Source organism: Melospiza melodia, chromosome 2 (genome assembly GCF_035770615.1).
Source record: "Melospiza melodia melodia isolate bMelMel2 chromosome 2, bMelMel2.pri, whole genome shotgun sequence".
NCBI classification, from domain to species: Eukaryota; Metazoa; Chordata; class Aves; order Passeriformes; family Passerellidae; genus Melospiza; species Melospiza melodia.
Genome location: NC_086195.1, coordinates 125,261,475 through 125,280,975, shown reverse-complemented (window position 1 = coordinate 125,280,975; position 19,501 = coordinate 125,261,475). Strand labels below are relative to the sequence as shown.

At 41.7% G+C, this 19,501-nt stretch overlaps 2 protein-coding genes across 2 annotated transcripts in view; one reads left to right on the top strand and one right to left on the bottom strand.

Annotated features, from left to right (window-relative positions):
- Positions 1-4,075: 4,075 nt before the first annotated feature.
- Positions 4,076-9,074, bottom strand: SOWAHC (sosondowah ankyrin repeat domain family member C). Its single transcript, XM_063149878.1, has one exon. It carries the CDS (start codon positions 8,950-8,952, stop codon positions 7,447-7,449), a length of 1,506 nt encoding a protein of 501 aa, XP_063005948.1. The 5' UTR covers positions 8,953-9,074; the 3' UTR covers positions 4,076-7,446.
- The window catches only part of SEPTIN10 (septin 10), a 24,016-nt gene continuing 13,588 nt past the window's right edge, over positions 9,074-19,501 (top strand). The window contains 7 exon segments of the mRNA XM_063149879.1: positions 9,074-9,169; positions 9,171-9,270; positions 9,273-9,313; positions 12,787-12,904; positions 13,576-13,771; positions 15,243-15,429; positions 19,004-19,165. Of these exon segments, the coding sequence (XP_063005949.1) occupies positions 9,074-9,169; positions 9,171-9,270; positions 9,273-9,313; positions 12,787-12,904; positions 13,576-13,771; positions 15,243-15,429; positions 19,004-19,165 (900 nt within the window).

The following is a 19,501-nucleotide window of genomic DNA, read 5'->3' as shown; positions in this document are numbered from 1 at the left end:
TGATGTATGTGGAGACCTTTATCATCAACACAATTTTTGTTCTTTCCACTCCTAAAATTTCAAGTGGAAAAGGAAAGCTTATGTTTAATTTTTCCATTTAATTCTTAATAAAGAGATTTCTTTATTTGAAGCATCCCCATTTTCTGAGCTTTATAGATCTATTAATCAATATTTATAGAATTCAAGTCACTAAAAAATAGAAAGAGAGGTGGAAAAAAGGGGATGTATGGGAAGTAGCTGGGAAAGCAGAGGATAAAGATGAACAGCACTGTGATCCCGAGAGCTCTGTGCTTTGCCAAGCACCATCAGCAGACTTTTTCATAGCAGGACTTTGCTACCTAGTGGAAAATCAGTTGCTTTGCTTTTAGCCAAGGTTCCAGCCTAGAAGGAATCACACTTTAATTTAAAAATCACTCATTTGTTGTCTGTTCTGAGTTAAATCGAAAACTTTGCAATGATGCAAAAAATAACAACTGCTATTCTGTACCACTGATATATCAGAGAGAAAAAGGCTTTCCCTCAGTGCATACAGCAGAAGTCGCTCCTCAGTGTTTGCCTGTTTGCAAACATTGCTTCAGATAAATTTACTCCAGATCCAGGAAAAATTTTGTGTTCTCATTTTGTTTAAGCCTCACAAATGTAAACACAGGATAAAGGCCACTACTACATTTCTCTTACATACACAAGTTCAAGAACTGCCCAGCTCTTTAATTATTCCAGAAAAAAAAAATTGGCTACAAGGAAGTTGAGATTACAGCAGGAACTTGAAGCAGACTTTCAAAGTTGAGAAAATTTCAATACCCAAAAGCTTAATATTGCCTAGCATGCTGACAGCTGTCCCTGACTTACTATACAGTCTTTAAAAGACATACTAAGGATGTAGTACTGCAAGCTCTTACCCATGATACAACTCATTTTGCAAAGAAAATATATCCTTAATGAGATGTCTTTAAGAACAATTATGTATCTTATGAACAGATATGATAACCTTGCAGCAACTCTTTAGTTTCCTACTAAAGCTACTGTTCAGTGTTGATCCAGCAGATTTCTGTCAGTAGCTAGAGATTAATACCAGACTGTTAATTAGCTATGGCAGCTATATGAGGTACTTTGCACCATTTAACACCAAAAGTCTTCTCAGCCCTCCAGTTTCACCATTGTTCAGTTCATGTCATTTATTCACATGTGAAGGTGTAATACCTGTGTAAATGTCAAAGTGAAGTAGCATCTCTGCTTCCAAAGAAGCTTCAAAAGGCCTCAGACTCACCAGTGCTGGAGCCACACTGTGCAGCTGCAGACTGCAGGGGTGGCAGCTATGACACCCACAGCCTGTTCCACCCAGCCCAGCTGTGCCAGAAGGGGACATTTCAAGCTGCAGGAGATAAGTGTGAGGTTGGTAGCTAATGGTCCTGCTGTGGGAAGCAGCTGAACCAGCAGGACTTACCTGCATTCCTCTAGTTATACTGTCCCAAACTGTCACAGTCACTTCCATAAGACAGATCTATAGTTAGACACCATGCCACAGGTAACAAGGAAAAGTAATAGCAAATATAGCTGTCCTTATATGTTCAAGTGTTACAAACATGTTTTCTGGTACTTGGATGCTTTATATCGTCCAGTGAACAGAGACATCTTCCTAAGTCTGTACAGTTAATTTGTCTCTGTATTTAAAGCAGTAAAAGGGACAGCACCTCTTTAGTATGAAATGTCCCAAGGGATTTCTGTACCTCAACATATATTGCAGACATACTTTATCTCTTTTTTAAAAGAAAACCCCCCAACACACTTCCAGAATAGTCACCCCTTCCACCCAAACTACCATCACCCCACCCAGCTTTAAAAAAGACATCTGTTATTTATGCCCACCCTACTATCACTATCTCAGGCACTCTTAAGGAATTGCAAAGTGAAATAACTGGGACACCTCAACAGCCAGCCAGAAAAAGTGAAAGGCTTCTGGCTTCAGCAGAGAAGTACTGAGGAAATGCCCAGATACAGCCCACATGACTGAATTATTCTGGTAGTTAGTAGCATTTGAGATTAGGTTTACAAAGTCTCTTTTCATGGCCAAGGGTTGATGCAAGGACACATTCTATAGGCTTTCTGCTTTACACTGATAGCAGCCAGCTGCAATCATTTACCTGCACTGATGCAGAGCCATGCATGGACACGGATCTGCTCACTTTTGTCACTCTGGCCAGTCCCACTGAGGGTTTGCCAAATGGTGCTTAATGAAACAAGGGCAGGTTAAAATTGGTTAATGTGACTTGCCCCCAGGGGAGGGGACAGTTTACAGCTCTCTGTGCAGAAGGGCAGGTGCACCTAAATACACTACAATGGCTCATTTGGCATGGCTGGGCTAGCTGAAGGAACACTGAATGCTTTTGGACCTTGACCTGAGCATTACCTGCTATCTCATGTGCCACTTGCAGCTTCACTCCTTGTGAAAGTCTCAGAATACGGTTTCTTCAAGGTTTTACCACAGGAGATGAACTACCTAACTTGTAACACAGTTTTATTAAAAGCAGACACAAAACCTGGTAGGTTGGCTCAGTTTTTCCAATAATGAGCGCACATTAGGACACGACAACACTGAATTTGGCTAAACTGAAAAATCATACAAGATAAATTGTGGAACAGCTGTAAAATGATATTTCATTATAACAAAACTAGGAATTAATGTTTCATTTTTTCTGTCAAACTGTTCACAGTTTAGCACAAACTAAAAAGCTAGCCCTCTCCTAATCCCTTCTATTAATCTCAGACTTCTTCCTTTGCACACTCAGATGAAGACATAAAAAAAAGAAAGTATGCACCTTTTTTTTTCTTCAATGCCAATAAGTTGGAAACAAAATACATAACTACTTTTTTCTGGATGAAGTCTCTGATGTTTAGCCTATTGTCTTCAGGTTCATATGCATTCTATGTAACTGAAGGTGTATTAAGTCAGGACAGTAATCTCCTTAGCCCTCCTTTCTAGCTAATGGAAAATAAGTTAGCAATGCAATGCTGAACAGCTTAAATTGGGCTGTTCTGATGTACCAGGGCTGTGCTGCAACAGCTGTAGCTACACTCAATAGAAGAGTTGTTTGTGCTTTTGCAAACAGTACTAGTCACACAAAGAAATGCTGGTAAGAGGGCCAACTCAAATATTTAGCATCAGACATTAATTTATGTTAAGAGCTCTAGCAAGCCATCTCTGTCAACTATTACTCTTTAGGAGAAGGGATGCATGTTTAGATACAATTTTCTAAAGAACTAGTCAACCATTGCATGATCAGCAAGCCTCATGGAGACTGCTCTTCTACCAAGTTCTCTACTTCCCCCATAACCTCAGCTGCTTTCACATGCCTCTGCTCTCTCCTAAGTTCCCAAGAACACTTCCTCCTCCTTCTTCTCTCACTTGTGTCACCATACTACTGATTCAGGGTTGCTTGGCTTGGAGCTGCATGCATCCTGATTCACAAGCATGGTAACAGCTGAGACTTTTTTTCAGTTTAAGCAAAAATCTGGATGTCTCTTAGGAGCTACTGGCCACATGAGGTTTTAACATATCTTCTGGTGAGGCAACAGCTTCAAAGAATTTTTAGATACACCAAAATCCCACAGTCTAGCTTGCTGATGAAACTTCCCTTTACAGTGGCCACCAGCTGCAGTTAAGACACATTACAAAATACCTTAATCCTAAACCCTTTTTAATTAGGTGTTGACCTTTACACAGTGACTAAAACTAGTATTAGTCTTTCCAGAGTCAGAGATATTAAGCTGCACAGAAATAAGGTCAGTATACTATTTTAAGTTAAGCAATGCCACTCTCCCAGGCCCTTATTTAGACATATTTGTCTACAACAAAAATTGTTGCCTCTTCATTTATATTGACATGAGTTATTAGAAAGTAGCTGCCAAAGAAAAATGTTACTGTCTTGCAAACAACTTTACTGTATTTTTCCATGTCTTATTGCTTGAGTGCTAGACAGCATCAAACATCCTGATAATAAAAAAAAAAAAATCAACACAAACCAGTAGATAGTTTTAACACCAATATGCACTTAAGTATGCAGCATACAGGAGCCAATTCAGAGCATTCATGAGCTCTTTTTATTTCATAAAACTAAAGCTTACAGATTCTCAACTCATAACCATTCAGAGAGACAACCACAAATAGTGTATTAATAAAACCCAACAGGCTTCCAGGCCTCTAAAATTTCTTGAACATAAAGTACAAAAAAAGATACCACATGTTACAGTCTTTCTGCCTTACACACCATCATAAAAAGTGAACAAACACATTCAGTAACTTCAGACAAACCATTAAAAAGATACCAGTAAGTGCTCCAGTTTTCTGTACCATACTTTATTTCAGTCACATCTTTCTAGGCAATGTATCCAAAATATTTGACTCAAGCATACCTTTAGACTGCTAATATACTGAAATAGGGCATCAAGTCTTCCCTACCTAAAAAAAAAAGAAACCATTAAGTTTTAGGTCATATTATAAAAAGTAACCAGGTGGAATGTGACAAGTCATAATGTGAAATCAAAGTGCTTTATTCCCATAGCACAGAGAGACATGAGTGGTTATCCAGCCATTCTTTTGTACATTTCAAACACCAAAAGAGATATTTGCTCTGTTGCACCCCACCTCGCAAAGACCTTTGGATCATTATGGTGAAATTTCATTAACTGACAGCTAAACAGTATCAGTGGACCAGCAATTTCACCTTGATACTTCAAATAATGATATAAATGAGGCATCTTTTGATCATTTTTCAAGTTCCCTTAATAATCTGCAAAGTTCTACTGTATTATGTAACATTATATTCCAGTTAATCTCCTAAAATCCAAGGTATGCTCTATTCAAAACCCTAAAATTATTTCCCTGTAACCCAACAGCTGTCTAAGACTTGGCATTTTTGTGCAATTCTTTGCTATTTGCACGTGAAGAGAGAAACACTTCACCCAACAGCCTGTATGAAAGAACCATAAACTCTCAAAGCAGAAAACAACTTTAATAAGGTTTGGACATCAGTAGTTGCGTGGAATATGTGCTCAATTCAGATGTGCCTGTACTGAAGAATACTCATGTTCTCAGTGTTCAGTCAGAAAACTTCCCTCCTACAGAAGTCTAAAAACCTATTTATCTTGCAGAGAAAAGTTTAAGACTTAGGCATCTAATTATCTTTTCTGTTACAACAGAATTAGCTCTACATCATAATATGTATGATTAATCTTCCCTGTTTCAGACACCCCACTGTACAGGTGCACAGTTTAAACAGGGAGGACTGAGGGAAAATTTCTGGATCCGTCCACGGACATAAAGAAAAAGCGCTTTGCAAGACTGATCTTCTCCATTGCATTTGAGGCAAAAAACCCAAAATGAAGGCACATGAAATCTATAACATTATAGCTTATAAATTGTAAACTAAAGCTGAACCTCTCTATCATTTCTAGTCTTTTTGCACAGAAGTAATGACCAGCACCTACGCAGAGGTTCTACATTATTTTTAATGCAGCTTTTTCCAGAAATAGTGAAGTGTCACTTGCATGCCTGTGCAAACACTGTCATTTATTAGGTCTTGACATGAAGTGCAGAAACTGGTTGTTTATCTGCATGGAAAGTCTGATGCCAATGCACCAGTAGCACTTCCTTCCCGTCGCTACAAGAAATATAAGTCACTAGCAACAGCCACAGAGACCTGGCTGTTATCTCAAAAGTGCACACTCCCAGCAGCAGTTTTCCTGTGAGGTGTTCTACAGCTTGTGGCATGCATTTAATCAGTTTCAAATTTGGATTTTAACATGTCAAAGCCTATCTACTTTTGGTTAGCTACAGGCCAGGCACGCACATGCATCTTAAGGAAGCCAACTCGGAACGTGCTTTGACAGATGCTGCATTGAAACTGGCCATACTTTAACCATTAAACACAGATGAGCTGCCACACTGAGCAGCATTCAGGGTCCAGGGTCAGCTCAATACCTCAGCTCTTAAGGAAAGCTGAATATGGATATAAATCTGCCTCCTAGGTTTCACTGGAACTGCTACCTTTAAAGCAGAGAAACAAGATTCAAGGTTTCCGAAAGCTTTAGCAGACGGATAGGCTCGGCAATCAGATTAAGACTTACTAGGCTGTCAAACAACAGTTCAAAGCCTTGGCTATCACTTCTCTAGAAATATAGGTTTAACAGAACTCAAACACCACTGCCACCACTTAACTAGAATATGTAATTATGCTGCTTCGTTCAGAATGATAAACAGGGATTGGGTTTTGGAGTTCTAGTTTTTCACCCTATGCATGAATTCACACACCTTCCTTTTTTTTGTTTTCTTCCCCTTTTTTCTCTATTTCCGCACAGTGTGAGTTGATGGGATTGGCACGTGAGTTCCCAGCGAACACAGACCTGTAGCTATTACATTACAGAACCATATCAGAGTTTCATGAAGATTTCATGCAATGGTGTCTGTGCTCTTTTATTCTAAGAGAACGACTTTCACAGGTAACACATACAACACGATTTTCTGAATTTAAATGCAGTGAGTTACACAAAGGACATCAACAAGAATTGACCAGACTTAATAACTGGAACTGCGCTAGGTCTGGCACTTGAGAATTCACAGTGATCAAAATAAAATTGCTTTGCCTAAGACAAAACATAAGATACCAAATATATATAAAAACTCTTTGCTTCTATTATCTTGTATTAGTATTCCAACAGCAATAAGCAAGTTCAGTAGTACCTCAGACAGCAAAGACTTCTGCACATGGTTAACTTTATTCATTGCTTGCAGTGCAATGGATTATTATTTTTTAAAATAATGTATTCATTATGTCAAATCAAGCAATTTTCAATGCATAAAGTCAACACAGGCTCAACTCTTCGATGGATTGAAGCCTGGATTCTGACAGGAAACCATTCTGTACCATCTCATTTTGTGTACCCAACTCCACATTGTGCCAGGTGGTATTGCTGTTAAAGAGAAACTTAAGGTATACTTGTATTTTACTGAGGTGTTCTTCTGCCATAGCAAGTTGTTTGCTGATAGTTTATAGTACCAGTTGATAGTGTAAGAGTAAAGCATTTGCACTTTTCTTTCCCCCACTCACTTCACTAATCCTAGTAGATCCACTAACACAGGTTTACGATCCCAAAGCCTGCTTTTAGAGAGAAAGGAGCACAGCTTTTAAACACCCCAGTGTTTCTCAACCCACCCACTGCCTCCCATTTCAGCTCTGAGGGCCCGGCTGGAGCAGCTGCTCCCAGGAGCTGTGAGCTCCCCGAGCCCTGCTGGGCTCACTGACCACACCGAACTGGGAGCTAAAGCGAGATACTCAGGACCCTTCTGGCCAGAGTCCACGAGTGCAGACTCGTACCTGCCTCACCTTCTGTGCTACACCTGAGGGCACTTGGGTCCGTGCATCCACCTCCCAGACCTCCTGCTCCCTGGCCTTATCCAAACACATTGGACTTTGGCCTGAGCTTGAATGACGATTTCAGGGATTTCTCCTCATGCTCTTCCTCCTCAGCGTCACCACGAAAGGAGGGCGTGTTGTGGATGATCTGAGTCCTGAAGCGGATCTTATTAAGCCGAGGCTTCATCCGTCCGCTGCCAGAAGCTTTCCTGGTCATCTCCTTGCCTTTGCCCGACACCGCTGCCCCATCCGTACCTTCAGCTTCCTCCCCAGTGCCGTGATGGTGGTGGGAGAGCCGGTAGTTCATGAGATTAGATGGCAACACCTTGGAGAGCCTCCAGCGCCCGCTCCCGTTGCCAGCATTCCCTTCCTCCTCCTCCTCCTCCTCCAGGGCCCCCACGAGGTTCCGCATGTCCCCCGAGGTGCCGTGCTGCAGGTACTGCGCGGCCTTGCGCCCGCTGTAGTCGCGGATGTCCACGTCGGCGTCGTAGGCTCCCACCAGCAGCTTGACGACCTCGGCGTGGCCGTGCATGGCGGCGATGTGCAGCGCCGTGTGCCCGCCGCTCGTGCGGGCGTTGATGTCCACGGGCAGCCCGTGCCGCTGGGCGAAGTTGACCAGCGTGGCCAGCAGCTCCTGCCGCCCGTGCTTGGCGGCCCAGTGCAGCACTGTGAAGCCCGTGATAAAGTCCCGCTTGCAGAGCAGCGCCGGCTCGCAGCTCAGCAGCCCCTCCAGGCTCTCCCACCGCCCGTCCGAGGCCGACAGCATCCAGGCGTGCTCCAGGGGGTCCAGCGCCACGGAGCCGGTGGTGCTCCCCTCTTCCTCGGCGGAGGACGAGGCCACCGAGGCGCTGTCCGAGTCGCGGCCGCGGCCCCCGCCGGGGAGGGCGCCGCGCTTCAGCTGTGGGGAGCTGCCCCGCGCCGCCTCCCGCAGGCTCCGCCGGCCGCCGCCCTGCGCCGCCGCCCCGGGCGCTCCCTCCGCCGCCCCCGCCTCGTCCGTCGCCGGGGGCCGCCCCGGGCCCGTCGCTATCGCGGTCTCCTCGCCGCCGCCGCCTTCGCCGCGCCCGGGCGGTGGCCCCCGCCGGGAGCCCCTCCGCTGGCCTCCAGCCACCGCCGGGCTCGGTCGGGGCGGCTCACCCCGGTGCGCCGGGGGCTGCGGGCGGCTGCTGGCATCCTCGCCTACTGCCGGCGGCGTCTCCTCAGCCCCTGCCCGTGGGGAGGGCGGCGGGCTCGGCTGCTTCGCGCTGTTCTCCGCCGCCGGCTCCTGCTCCCCGGGGGTCAGGGGGGCGGCGGCGGGGGGCTCGGGGGCGCAGTACCGGCGGCGGAGGTGCACGTACTTGACGCCGGTGCCGGGCTCCTGGCGCACGGTGGCTACTGCGTTGACCAGCTCCTTGAAGCGATGCCGGGCGGCGGCGCGGCGGGAGGGCTCCGCGGGGTTCAGCCAGTCCCGGAAATGCTCCAGCAGCTCCGCGTTCCGCGCCCGCCCGCCCCGCGCCGCCAGGAACCGCACCACTGACTCCTGCTGTAGCTCCGCCGGCTCCGCCATCGCCGCCGCTACCCCATCGCGCCGCCGGCGCTCCTCCTGCTGCTACTGCCGCTACTGGTGATGGTGGTGGCGCGGGCGCGGCAGAACCGCCGCTGCCCGAGCCCCTCCTCCCAGCAGCAGCATGCCCGGCAATCACTGCCGCGACGGCGGCACCGCGCCGCCCTCCGGACGGGAGGCGCCCGCTAGCAGCGCCCGCCCCGGCGGCGGAGCCGCGGCCGCATCTCCTCCCCGCGCTCCTCCCCGCCGCGTGGCTCTCCCCTTCGGCGGCAGTTTTGGCCGCGTCCTTCTCTCTCTACTCTCCTCCCTCATTCTCTGTCTCTGTGGCGGGGCTATGGCCGCTTCCGATACCGAGGAGCACCTGGTAAGTCCCCTCCGCGGCACAGGGAGCGGCGGGTGAGCGGCCCCTGTGCCGGGGGTGAGCCCGGCCTGGCTGAGGGGAAGGAGGGTGGCGGTCGCACTGTGGGGGAGGAAGAGGTGGATGTGCTGCCCTCGCTGTGGGGCTCCGGGCGCTGTCCCTGTCCGTGCCGGGCGCTGCTGAGGGCCGCGTCAGGGTGCGGGTCGGGTTAGCGGGCGAAATGAAGGCTCCTTCCTCACGCTAGTTGCCGGAGCTGTCAGGCTTTTAGAACACTTGGTGTTAAAGGAACTTGTGTTCAGGTGTCACTCTTCTTAGCGCTCCCCTGGCGTATCGCATATTTCGGGTAATAAGTTGAATCTTGTGTATTGAAGAGTTACTTCTGTGTGATGGCGAAGCTGTCAGCTTTGAAGACATTGAGCCCATCCACACGACAGTGCTGGAGCGTAGTTCCCATGCCTGTCGGTAGTAGTGAACTCGGGGCTCAGGCGGAGTCGGATCTGGGGTGCCCGTGGGCACGTTCATGGGGGGATGTCCACGGGCGCCGCATCCTTCCCAGCACCTCGGCGGGGCTGCCGGGACCCTCACCCCCTGCAGAATCACACTCCGGGTACGGTTTTCTTCGAGTTTTGGACGGCAACTTTCAGTCACATCTACAAATCCAGTGGCAAGCTAGTTTCTTGCCTAGACTGCTAGTCTCGTTCAGCAGAGGTTTACACAGAGTGATGAGTGTAGTCTGAGACTTAGCTTTTGCTTTGGTAAGGGATGGTGTTGGGCAGTTTTGGTCAAAAATATGTAGTAAATTTAAAAGATTACTATTTTATTTTAGTTTTTTTTTTTTTTTTTCTGAAAGAAATAATTTTTAAATGTTACACAGTCTCAGGCCATGTTTTTTTTTCATGCTGTTTTTGATGGGCAAGACAACTTTATATAAACCAAAATATTTGATTAAATCACAGAATCTTAGAATGGTTTGGGTTGGAAGGGATCTCAAAAAGATTGGTCCCACCCCTCTTGCTTTGGGCAGGGACAGTTTTCACTAGACCATGTCACTCAGAGCCCCATCCAATTTAACGATTCTGGAGAAATCTAGTTATGCCACCAACCTTTAAAAATGGGGTTGAGGGAAGGAATGAGGTGTGAGTTAGGTGATATTTAGGTGATATCACCTAAAGATCAACTAGGTGATCAACTAGGTGATTTTTTTTTTCTTTTAGAAGTAGTAAGAATGCAGATATCCTGTGGTCTCTCTGCTATTGACAAAGAAATTGACACCCGATGTCCGTGGAAAATTTCGGAGGGAAAAATGTGGCTTCTGCTTTTCTATTAAGACAATGCTTCAGTTGCTGTCAGGTGGAATAGGTTTACGCAGTGACTCTTGTGTGAGGAAGGGAGGTGTTGTGCTGAATGAGTGCTCGCTGCTTGGTAAGCAGCAGCAATTTACATACTGAAACAAGCTACTTCTATTTCTTTATTCTAGTTTGTGCAAAGTGGGGTGCTAGGTGATGACCCACAAAATGCCAGCTGCCCAATCATCAAAACTACATGTATAGATTTTAGCAAACAAGGAAATCAAGGGTCACTGGCTACTAGTTGCATGGTTTTCTTAATTAGTGTCTAACTTCTGTTGGTTGTGATTCTCTCGTTTGTCATGCTAATTAGTTCACATTCGCGGTTTTTCTTTTCTTTTGAGTTGGTGGGTTTCTTGAGTTGGTGGTCACAGTCTCCTCCTGCTAAAATTTCCTTGGAGCTGAGTCAGTTGATTTCAGCATAGTTGCTGACTTGGCTTTGTTAGTTTCTTCCTTATATTGGGTGTTCTGCCAAATGTCCTTGTGGCCCGTAAATTTTGTATTTTTTGTGTCCACTCTCATTAGCACATCCTTCTCGCCAGGCTTTGTTAACCTCCTCCAGGTCTGAGATCATTGAGGCATGTCAAGCCCTAAGCCTTAACAAGGCGGTTCTGCTGACAAAATAATTTATCTTTCTAACATCTGGACATCAGAAGGAAATAAATTTATTCCTGTGAGGGTTTTTTTTCTTTGGAGAGTTACAAATGGCAGTGCAGAGGCTGGGATTTATGCTGGTGACGTGAAGGTGAAAGGCTTCCCTTCTGCAGTCACACTGAGCCTCTTGCACTGGCCTTTGGCGTGGAGGCTGGGTGGTTTGTGTTAGAGAAACTGTGTTATCCTAGTGGCAATAGAGGTGCTTTGAGATCAGACTGAGTAGCTAGAGTTCATAGATGTGCAGCCACTGTCTCAGATACACTTGTCTTTAAATGGACAGGAATCTGACAGGGCTCCCTGTTTGGCAGCACTTTTTGGTAATAATTTTCTTCTGGTAGAATGACTTGAGAAATTTTGTTTTCTGATGTGCTTTGAATGTGTTTTTTTTTTTTTTTTAATACCCCAAAGATGTAATATTTTCTCTTTAAACTGTTCACTTTGCATATGCATTTTCCCTCCTATTAGTCTAAAATGGAATTATCTAATTAGAGGAATCTAAAATGAGAGTTGGTGCAGTGCAGTCTGTAAGCTCATACAAGAAAATCCTGTTCAAATAAAGAAGAGGATGAGTATATGCCATGAGCAATATCCATATCCTTCTAGCTACAAGAATTCTGAGACTTGCTATGCATACTTATTAGAAAAGGTGTCACTTTAATGGGCTTTTAAGTGTTAAATTAAAAAATTTCCTACTCTTGACTGTGTGCATGTTCACAGGAAACAGTAATGGTTTCCAATTCCATGTGGGTTGGACATGTAAGAGAAAGAATAGCATGGAGCTGTCACCATTTCTACTTCTGATATGTAATGTTTGTTTAAAATACAGTTCATTTGTGTGGATCAAGATATTTCCTTTTAGCCTTATGCATTTTAGTGTGCTCACTGCCTTGATGTCATGGTTCTAGATTGCTAACTGATGTTTGAAAAGGAATGTGCACCTTTAGATATTTCAATGAAATAGATGTTATGCTGTCTCTGGGTTCTGGTGCATATAATGAGTGTAGATAATGTTTTAGTTAACATTCATAGCAATTTCAGTTCCAGCTCCTCAGAATGAGTTCCATTTGGTAACGCACACCTTCCTCTGATTATGCTTTCTATTTTGAATTCTGATGCTTAGATTTTTTAGTACGTTTTTTCATATTTTCTAAGAGCAAGCCAACTGTGATCTATTTTCTCCCTACAGTTTTCAGTTTGCATTTTCAGTTGGACTTGTCTACTTTATTTCATTCATGTTTCATAGGGTTGTTTGGTTTGGGGTTTTTTTCCTTTTTTGTTTTCCTTTTAAGCATTCAAATTGTTCTGTAAAGTAAATTGAAATTTTTCCTCAAATTATGGATGAAAGCTCATTTGACAGGTCTTTTTTTTCAGACTTTGGCTTTTCTTCATTGCATGTGAAATCATAAGGAATGAGTTTAACTTTCTAGTAGAATTTTTATTGCCATTTTTAACTGATATTTTAAAATTATTTTTCTCTAGCAAAATGCTGGCTGTCGAACTTTGTCCTTGTCTGCCCATGTTGGGTTTGATAGCTTACCTGACCAACTGATCCGGAAATCCATCAAGCATGGCTTCTGCTTCAACATTCTTTGTATTGGTGAGTAGATCTGGGTGCCTAAAGGCTTTAGTGGTGTATCCATCTTAGGAAGTGACTGGAATTTAAATCCAGTTGTGGTGTTAAACACTTTCTTTAATGTTAAGCATGAACTGTAATTCCACCCCTTCTCCCAGCTTTGTTTATTTGGGTTTGTGTGTTGGGTTTCCTAAACAATGTGAAGACCAAAAAATGTTGAAAATGTATACCAGCCATTTATTCATTTATCAGCAGCCTTTTGGATTTTTTTGAGTAAATGGGGCTTACACCTGTAACAAAGAGCTTCAGATTAAAAAACTTCTGAAATTCCAAGGTGGTATTACTGAAATGTTTCTATACTTATCAAATGACTCTTATTCTTAAAAGATGTTTGTTGAATCTCTGGTTTCACAGCTAGCTACTTAACTTTTAAAAATCTGTAGGAAGTTAATTCAGACTTTAAAAGAAACCAAAGTGTCAAGACATTGTTCTGCTCATTACTCATTAGCTGATAATTTACCCTTATATGTAGGATGAAAAAATAATGAAAATATATTTAGTGTTCACTAAAAGAATGCACAAATGCGCAATTTTGCTCAGAGAAATCAGCTGAGTTTTTGTGTATGCTTTCTGAGATTATTATGTATTTATTTGATGTGAAAAATGTCTTCTCCAACCCTTCTGTTTAACTGTAGGGGAAACTGGAATTGGGAAATCAGCCTTGGTGAGCAGTTTGTTTAACACCGATTTTGAGGACTCTCCATCAACACATTTTCTGTCAAGTGTGCGACTTAGAGCCCAGACTTTTGAACTCCAGGAAAGTAATGTTCTTTTGAAGCTGACAGTTGTGAAAACAGTGGGGTTTGGTGACCAGATGAACAAAGCAGATAGGTAAGTGCCCTCTTGTCACTGTTATTTTGGTGTGGAGGCTGAAGTTTTGGTCTTAAGTGCAAGTTGATTTTACTTTGGGCTTTTGTAGTAAGTGGTTGTCTTACATGTATTCCAAGTAGATGGTTGACTGTTTTCCCTGTGTGCCAAAGTAAACACATTGTTCTTCTCATGTAAGAAATTATTTTATAATTCAGATGAACTCTGCCCTTTTCTTTATGAAATCTTTTCTTTCCTAATCTTTTATGAATGTGTGTACATGCAGTAGTTTCTTTTGGGGTGGAGAAAAGCAGGGAGTTCAATGGGTGGGTTTTTAAACAGCCAAGCAGATGATAAAGTACTGTAGATTATATAGATTAGATCTACAGGGTTTTTAACAATTTCATTGTAACTTGTTGAAGACTTAAACTGGAAGTTTAATCATGTGGATTACCAAAGGCCTTTGTGTTTTGTGTCAATCAGCTTAGTCAGTCAGAAGATGTAGAGGCAGCACACTGGTGTCTTTCAGAACTTTTTTGAGTCTCTGCTTTCGTGACTTTTTTACAGGACTGAACTGTCTCAGCAGATTTTGTTTCTTTCAAGGTAATTGTAAAGGATTTATGCCATGTGAGTACCTAAATGGTGGTACTCATAATAAAGAAAGGTTAGAGAGTCATGTTAAGATTATCATGACAGCTGTGGCTCATGATATGACTGGATAATAGCTGCTGGTGGTGAACTGGATGAAGGAGATGCAAGTAGATACTAGTATAGCTGTTACAGGTTTTGATGTGTGGTATAGGAGGTGCCTTTTTGTCCTTTTGATTTTGTGTTTTGTAACACCTGCTTCTGGATTTCAATAGTGTTTGATCTGCTTTGTCAACTTTGTGGAGCCGAAGAAATGTAAGGGTGCACTGTTTCTACGTCTAGCAAAACTTTCTTTTTGAAAGCACGTTAGACTCTGGTGTTAGGTAGGATAAAGTATACTTAAACTGTACTTACTATGAATCAGATTTTTATTCTCTAACATTTCTCATTTTAGTTTTTGCCTATTGTTTAAGAGCCCTCTCGTGTACTTCAGATGATAAAGTTCATCCTGTTTCTTGGTACTATTAGTTACATATTCTTTCTTTTCTTGTATTGTACCTAAGAGGTTGTTGTATCTTCCTTATGTTTAAGAGTTCTGCATTTGCACAACTTAATTGCAAAAATTTAAAACCATTACTTGGGAAGTTTGTTATAATCATAATTATATAGTTTTTTTCACTAATGGTAGTAGCTAGGAAATATTTTGTTTGTATTAGATGCACAATTCTTTTCTGAGTAATTTTTCAGAAATTGGGATTACTCTGTACACATAATTTTCTGCCCTACTTGAGCAGCCTTTTGACATGTAAAGCAAAAATCTGCAGAACAATACAAGAGAATTCCCTTCTTAGTCTTGTCTCTGTTTAGGAGTAGCTAATATCTGGTTGTTAAATTTTATTTCCTACAGCTATCAGCCAATAGTGGATTATGTAGATGCACAATTTGAAGCCTATCTCGAGGAAGAACTGAAAGTTATACGTTCTTTATTTAGCTACCATGATACTCGCATCCATGTCTGCCTCTATTTCATTTCACCTACAGGCCGTTCTCTAAAAACCATAGATTTGTTAACTATGAGAAGCCTAGACAGTAAGGTAAGACTTGGAAACAGTTCCAAGAATTTGTCTTACTTTCTAAAGCATCTTGTAACTTTTAGGTCCACTACCATGTTTTGGATCTATATCGATGAATTTGGTTTTGTAATTTTTTTTGGTACTGATATACTTAAAGTTCCAAATAAATGGGCTCTGCATGTAGCTTGCAGTTCATCACTTGTTTATTCGCAAATCAAAAAGAGAGAGACATATGGCAAGAACATTGAAAAAAGAATCACAACAAAGTTAAAAAAAATACTAAAAAAAGTAGAACCACACCAACTTTACTTTTATTAAACCCTAAGCATAGTAGTGAGATTGGATAGGGTACCTTCTGTAAGCACTTCACTGTTTCTAATTAAGCTTGTTTCTAGTTTTGGGACTGCTGGAAAGTTGGTATCTACAAAGCTCTGTAGCACTGAAGATCTTTCTTTTAGATAACTGAGGAGGCATGAAGAGCCATGAACAGAACACTCTGCCAATGTGGCTTTTTCTGTGATAGGCTGCAGTAGTGTTTTAACATATTGATTTGTTTAGAAAGCTTTGAAATAGCACTTTCTAGTGAAACTACTTGTATTTTCTAAATCCTTAACTTTCTTCCTGTAATGGGGCTGTGTGAAGCTAAATCTTTAACCTATTTTAAGAAACCTTATATTATTTGGATTTAATTTGTTGAAATGTTGAAAATTTTGAAAACTTAAATGCATTTTCTGTGCCTTTCGCCTTTTTCTTTCTGCTGTATTAGAGCCCTTCCCACTAAATTTTCTTCCTGCATTTTCTTGTTTCAGAGAAGTTTTTTCAAGATATCAAGGATTAAATCAGCTGTATAGTCCACATTTGTGTTTCATAAGCACATTTGGGATTTTTGTTACTTTGTTTGTGGATGTATTTTGCATTCTGAACTTCTCAATAGCAGAGAAGGGAAGGTATGGTGGTATAAAGGTAGGGGAGAGCACATTTCTGTGTGCTGTGTTGTTGGTTTCTAGGTTGTGCCTGCTCTTTACTGAACTTCCTTTAACACAGTGTTTCTTTCAAAAGAAAAGGATATAGATCTTCAAATTCCAGCATCCTAAGAAAATACTTCCATCAGGATAAACCAAAAGTAATTCTGCTGTGAGGAATTTTGACTTCTATCCACCTACTGCAAAAATTCTTAATTCTGCTTTGGCACAGAGGGAGCATAAACCACATGAAACTGTGTTGTTTTATCCCTTTGCAATGGATTCTTTCTGATCTTACTACAGAAATATCCATATACACACAGAAAGAGTTATGTGCTTTAACTGTAGTTTTGTTTCCATCTTGTTGTGGAGCATGTTTGTGGTGCTTTTAGTACTGCATTGTCCTAGTGGCAGTTAAGAACTTGGAATTTCCCAGGATGTGGAAGTCCCTGGGTGTATTCACTGAGCACAGGATTCCATAAAGAGAAGATGGTACAGCCACATGCGTCCATCAAATGTGTACATCTGTGTGGAAAGCTGTCTTGAGTTTCTTCCTGAATCCACTGCAGTGTACACTGTGTACTTTTGTTACAGTCTGCTGCTACAAACAATAGCAGATTACACAGCTCAGAGGTACCGAGGGTTCTTGGGATAGATCAGGTTCATCCTGTTCTCTGCAGTCCTTGAAGAAAAAACAGAGTATCTATGGTCAGTTTATTTTTCTCTGTTATGGATTGCATGACTAGCTAAGAATTTGGACTCTAGCATTTAGACACTGGGAAATCCTGTAGTTTCTATAGTTTTGCTTAGGATGGCATCACTACAGACAAGCTAGGTTTCATTCCCATACAAAGGGATCTTTTCCTGTAGTCTTTCTTCCTGGAAATAGTGATTATTCAATTAAGAGCTCTGCAGTTCTAATTCATTCTCACAGAATTGTATGCAGGTTATGGTTAAGTCAGTAAAGTACCTTGGGGATTTAGTTTTTTTTCCCTTCAGAAAGAATCTTCAGAAATTTTTATATTGATTCACAGAGATACACTTAAATCAGCCTGCTCTTGCAACCAACAAAGATTTCAATTACATGTATTTCTTTTCCTTCTTTGTGGCTTATCTAAAGCCAGAGTTAATTTTATGCTTTTCAATTTTTATACACTTGTGGTGATTTAATATCAATGTTGATAGCTGTAATCAGAGTTTCTGATGATTTTGTGTTTTACTGTTCTTCTTGGTAGACTTTCTCTGCTATTTGTTTTCTGTTTTCTAAGAAATTCTGTCCTAATAAGTGAGTGCTTGAAAAACGTTCACATTGAAAAGACAGCTTTCATGTTGGAAAAGAGTAGAGGTTAATTGGATTCTGAGGACTCTGTGTTCCATCCATTTTTAGACCTACATTGGAGAAAACCTATGCAGTTTTCCCTCAGCTAATTTGATTGAAGGTGTGAACTACTCCTAATGTAACAGATTGTTGATACAATTCTAAATGAGTTCAGTTATTAGAAAAATAAATCCCATAATTTCATTTGATTTTAGATATTTTACCCCATATATTCTTAGATCATGTATGCTACACAATTAAGGACTATCAGCAGGTAATCTTGGAAGTCATACTTCAGAGCTGGCTTGCTTCTTTTTCCTTGGGACATTTTGCTTAAGACAGAAGTCTTATTTGAAAAATATCCATTTTGAATCTGTTCTTGACATTTAGGCATTTCGATTCAGGCAGAATATTCAGAAGAATAGAAAGTGTGTCTGTTGTTTTATTTTTTTTTTCCCTCTCCTTCCTTTTTGCATCTGTGATCAAGTAACTCTGTAAAGCACTTCATCTTCTGAAATCCAGAAGAGTTAGTTATGTTATTCTTTCAAAATATTGGAAAGTTGATTATTTATATTTTTTTCCATTTGGGTATTTATTATTTCCATTCAGTTCTGAAAAATGTGTAATTTGGGAGTGATGATAGTATTTGTTAGAAAAAAATGGCATCTATTGCTTCCAAGTTACTGCCATCACTATTTTAGGAATTAGGGCAGTTTAATAGAACTGAATTCTGTGTTCTGAATAATTAGTGTAAGGACTGGTAAGCAAGAAGCTTTAGCCTGTGTTACTCCTCTGCTCATGTCAGATGCTGGAGAAACTGTGCTGCAGTGGTGAGGTGAGGAAGATGTAGCTGAAAGGAGCCCAAGGAAGAGGCTCAGGGGTAGGCAGGGTTTGCATCCAGCTTCCTTTTCTTTCTGTATTTAGACTGCCAGCTTTCATTTAACACCTGAGCCATGTCCCCTGCTGCTATACACTAAGCAATCTATTTTTTTTAACAGAGATATAAATACTTACTGGCATTTAGGTAATAAGTAGGCATTGCTTGCGTTTGAGTACTTGGCTCTATGAGACCTCCTTCCTTGTTCTTAGAATCAATTACTTTTAAGGGAGTATATTTAATAATTGGTTGCTAGTTAGTTAAATGATGCCCATGAGAATATTTTTCATTGTTTGTGAAAATTTGATATCAATTGATGGAAAGGTTTGGACTGCAGAGGAAGTTTTAAACAGCTATTTAAAAAACAATTCTATTTACAAAAGTTGCCTCCTCAAAATTGAAGTCTCACACATTTCATGTAATTTATGTCATTCATAGGTAAACATTATACCAGTTATAGGCAAAGCAGACAGCATTTCTAAAACTGAGCTGCAAGAGTTCAAGAAGAAAATAATGAGTGAATTAACTAGCAATGGTATCCGAATATACCAGTGTCCTACTGATGATGAAACCGTTTCTGAGATTAATAGCATCACAAATGTAAGTAAATGACAAAAATATTGATATTTCAATGCTAAAGCATCGTTCTATAATGCTGATTCATGTCACTGCTTTCACTCTTGTCTTTAAGTTTGTAAGTTTGCATGTCACGAGTTTGTTCTTCTTAAAAAGTTCTTACGTGTTGGGTTTTTTTCCCCTACTTAAAAATCTTCTGCCCTTCTGCTGTTGATATGTGTAACAGAAAAGAGGTTCTCATGCATAAATAGTTTTTCTAATATCTTTCTAATTAATATATAATTGCTATTATAGATGGACAGATTGGCTTTGCTCTTTTCCTCAACAGATACATTTTTACATCTGGTAGAGAAGATATTT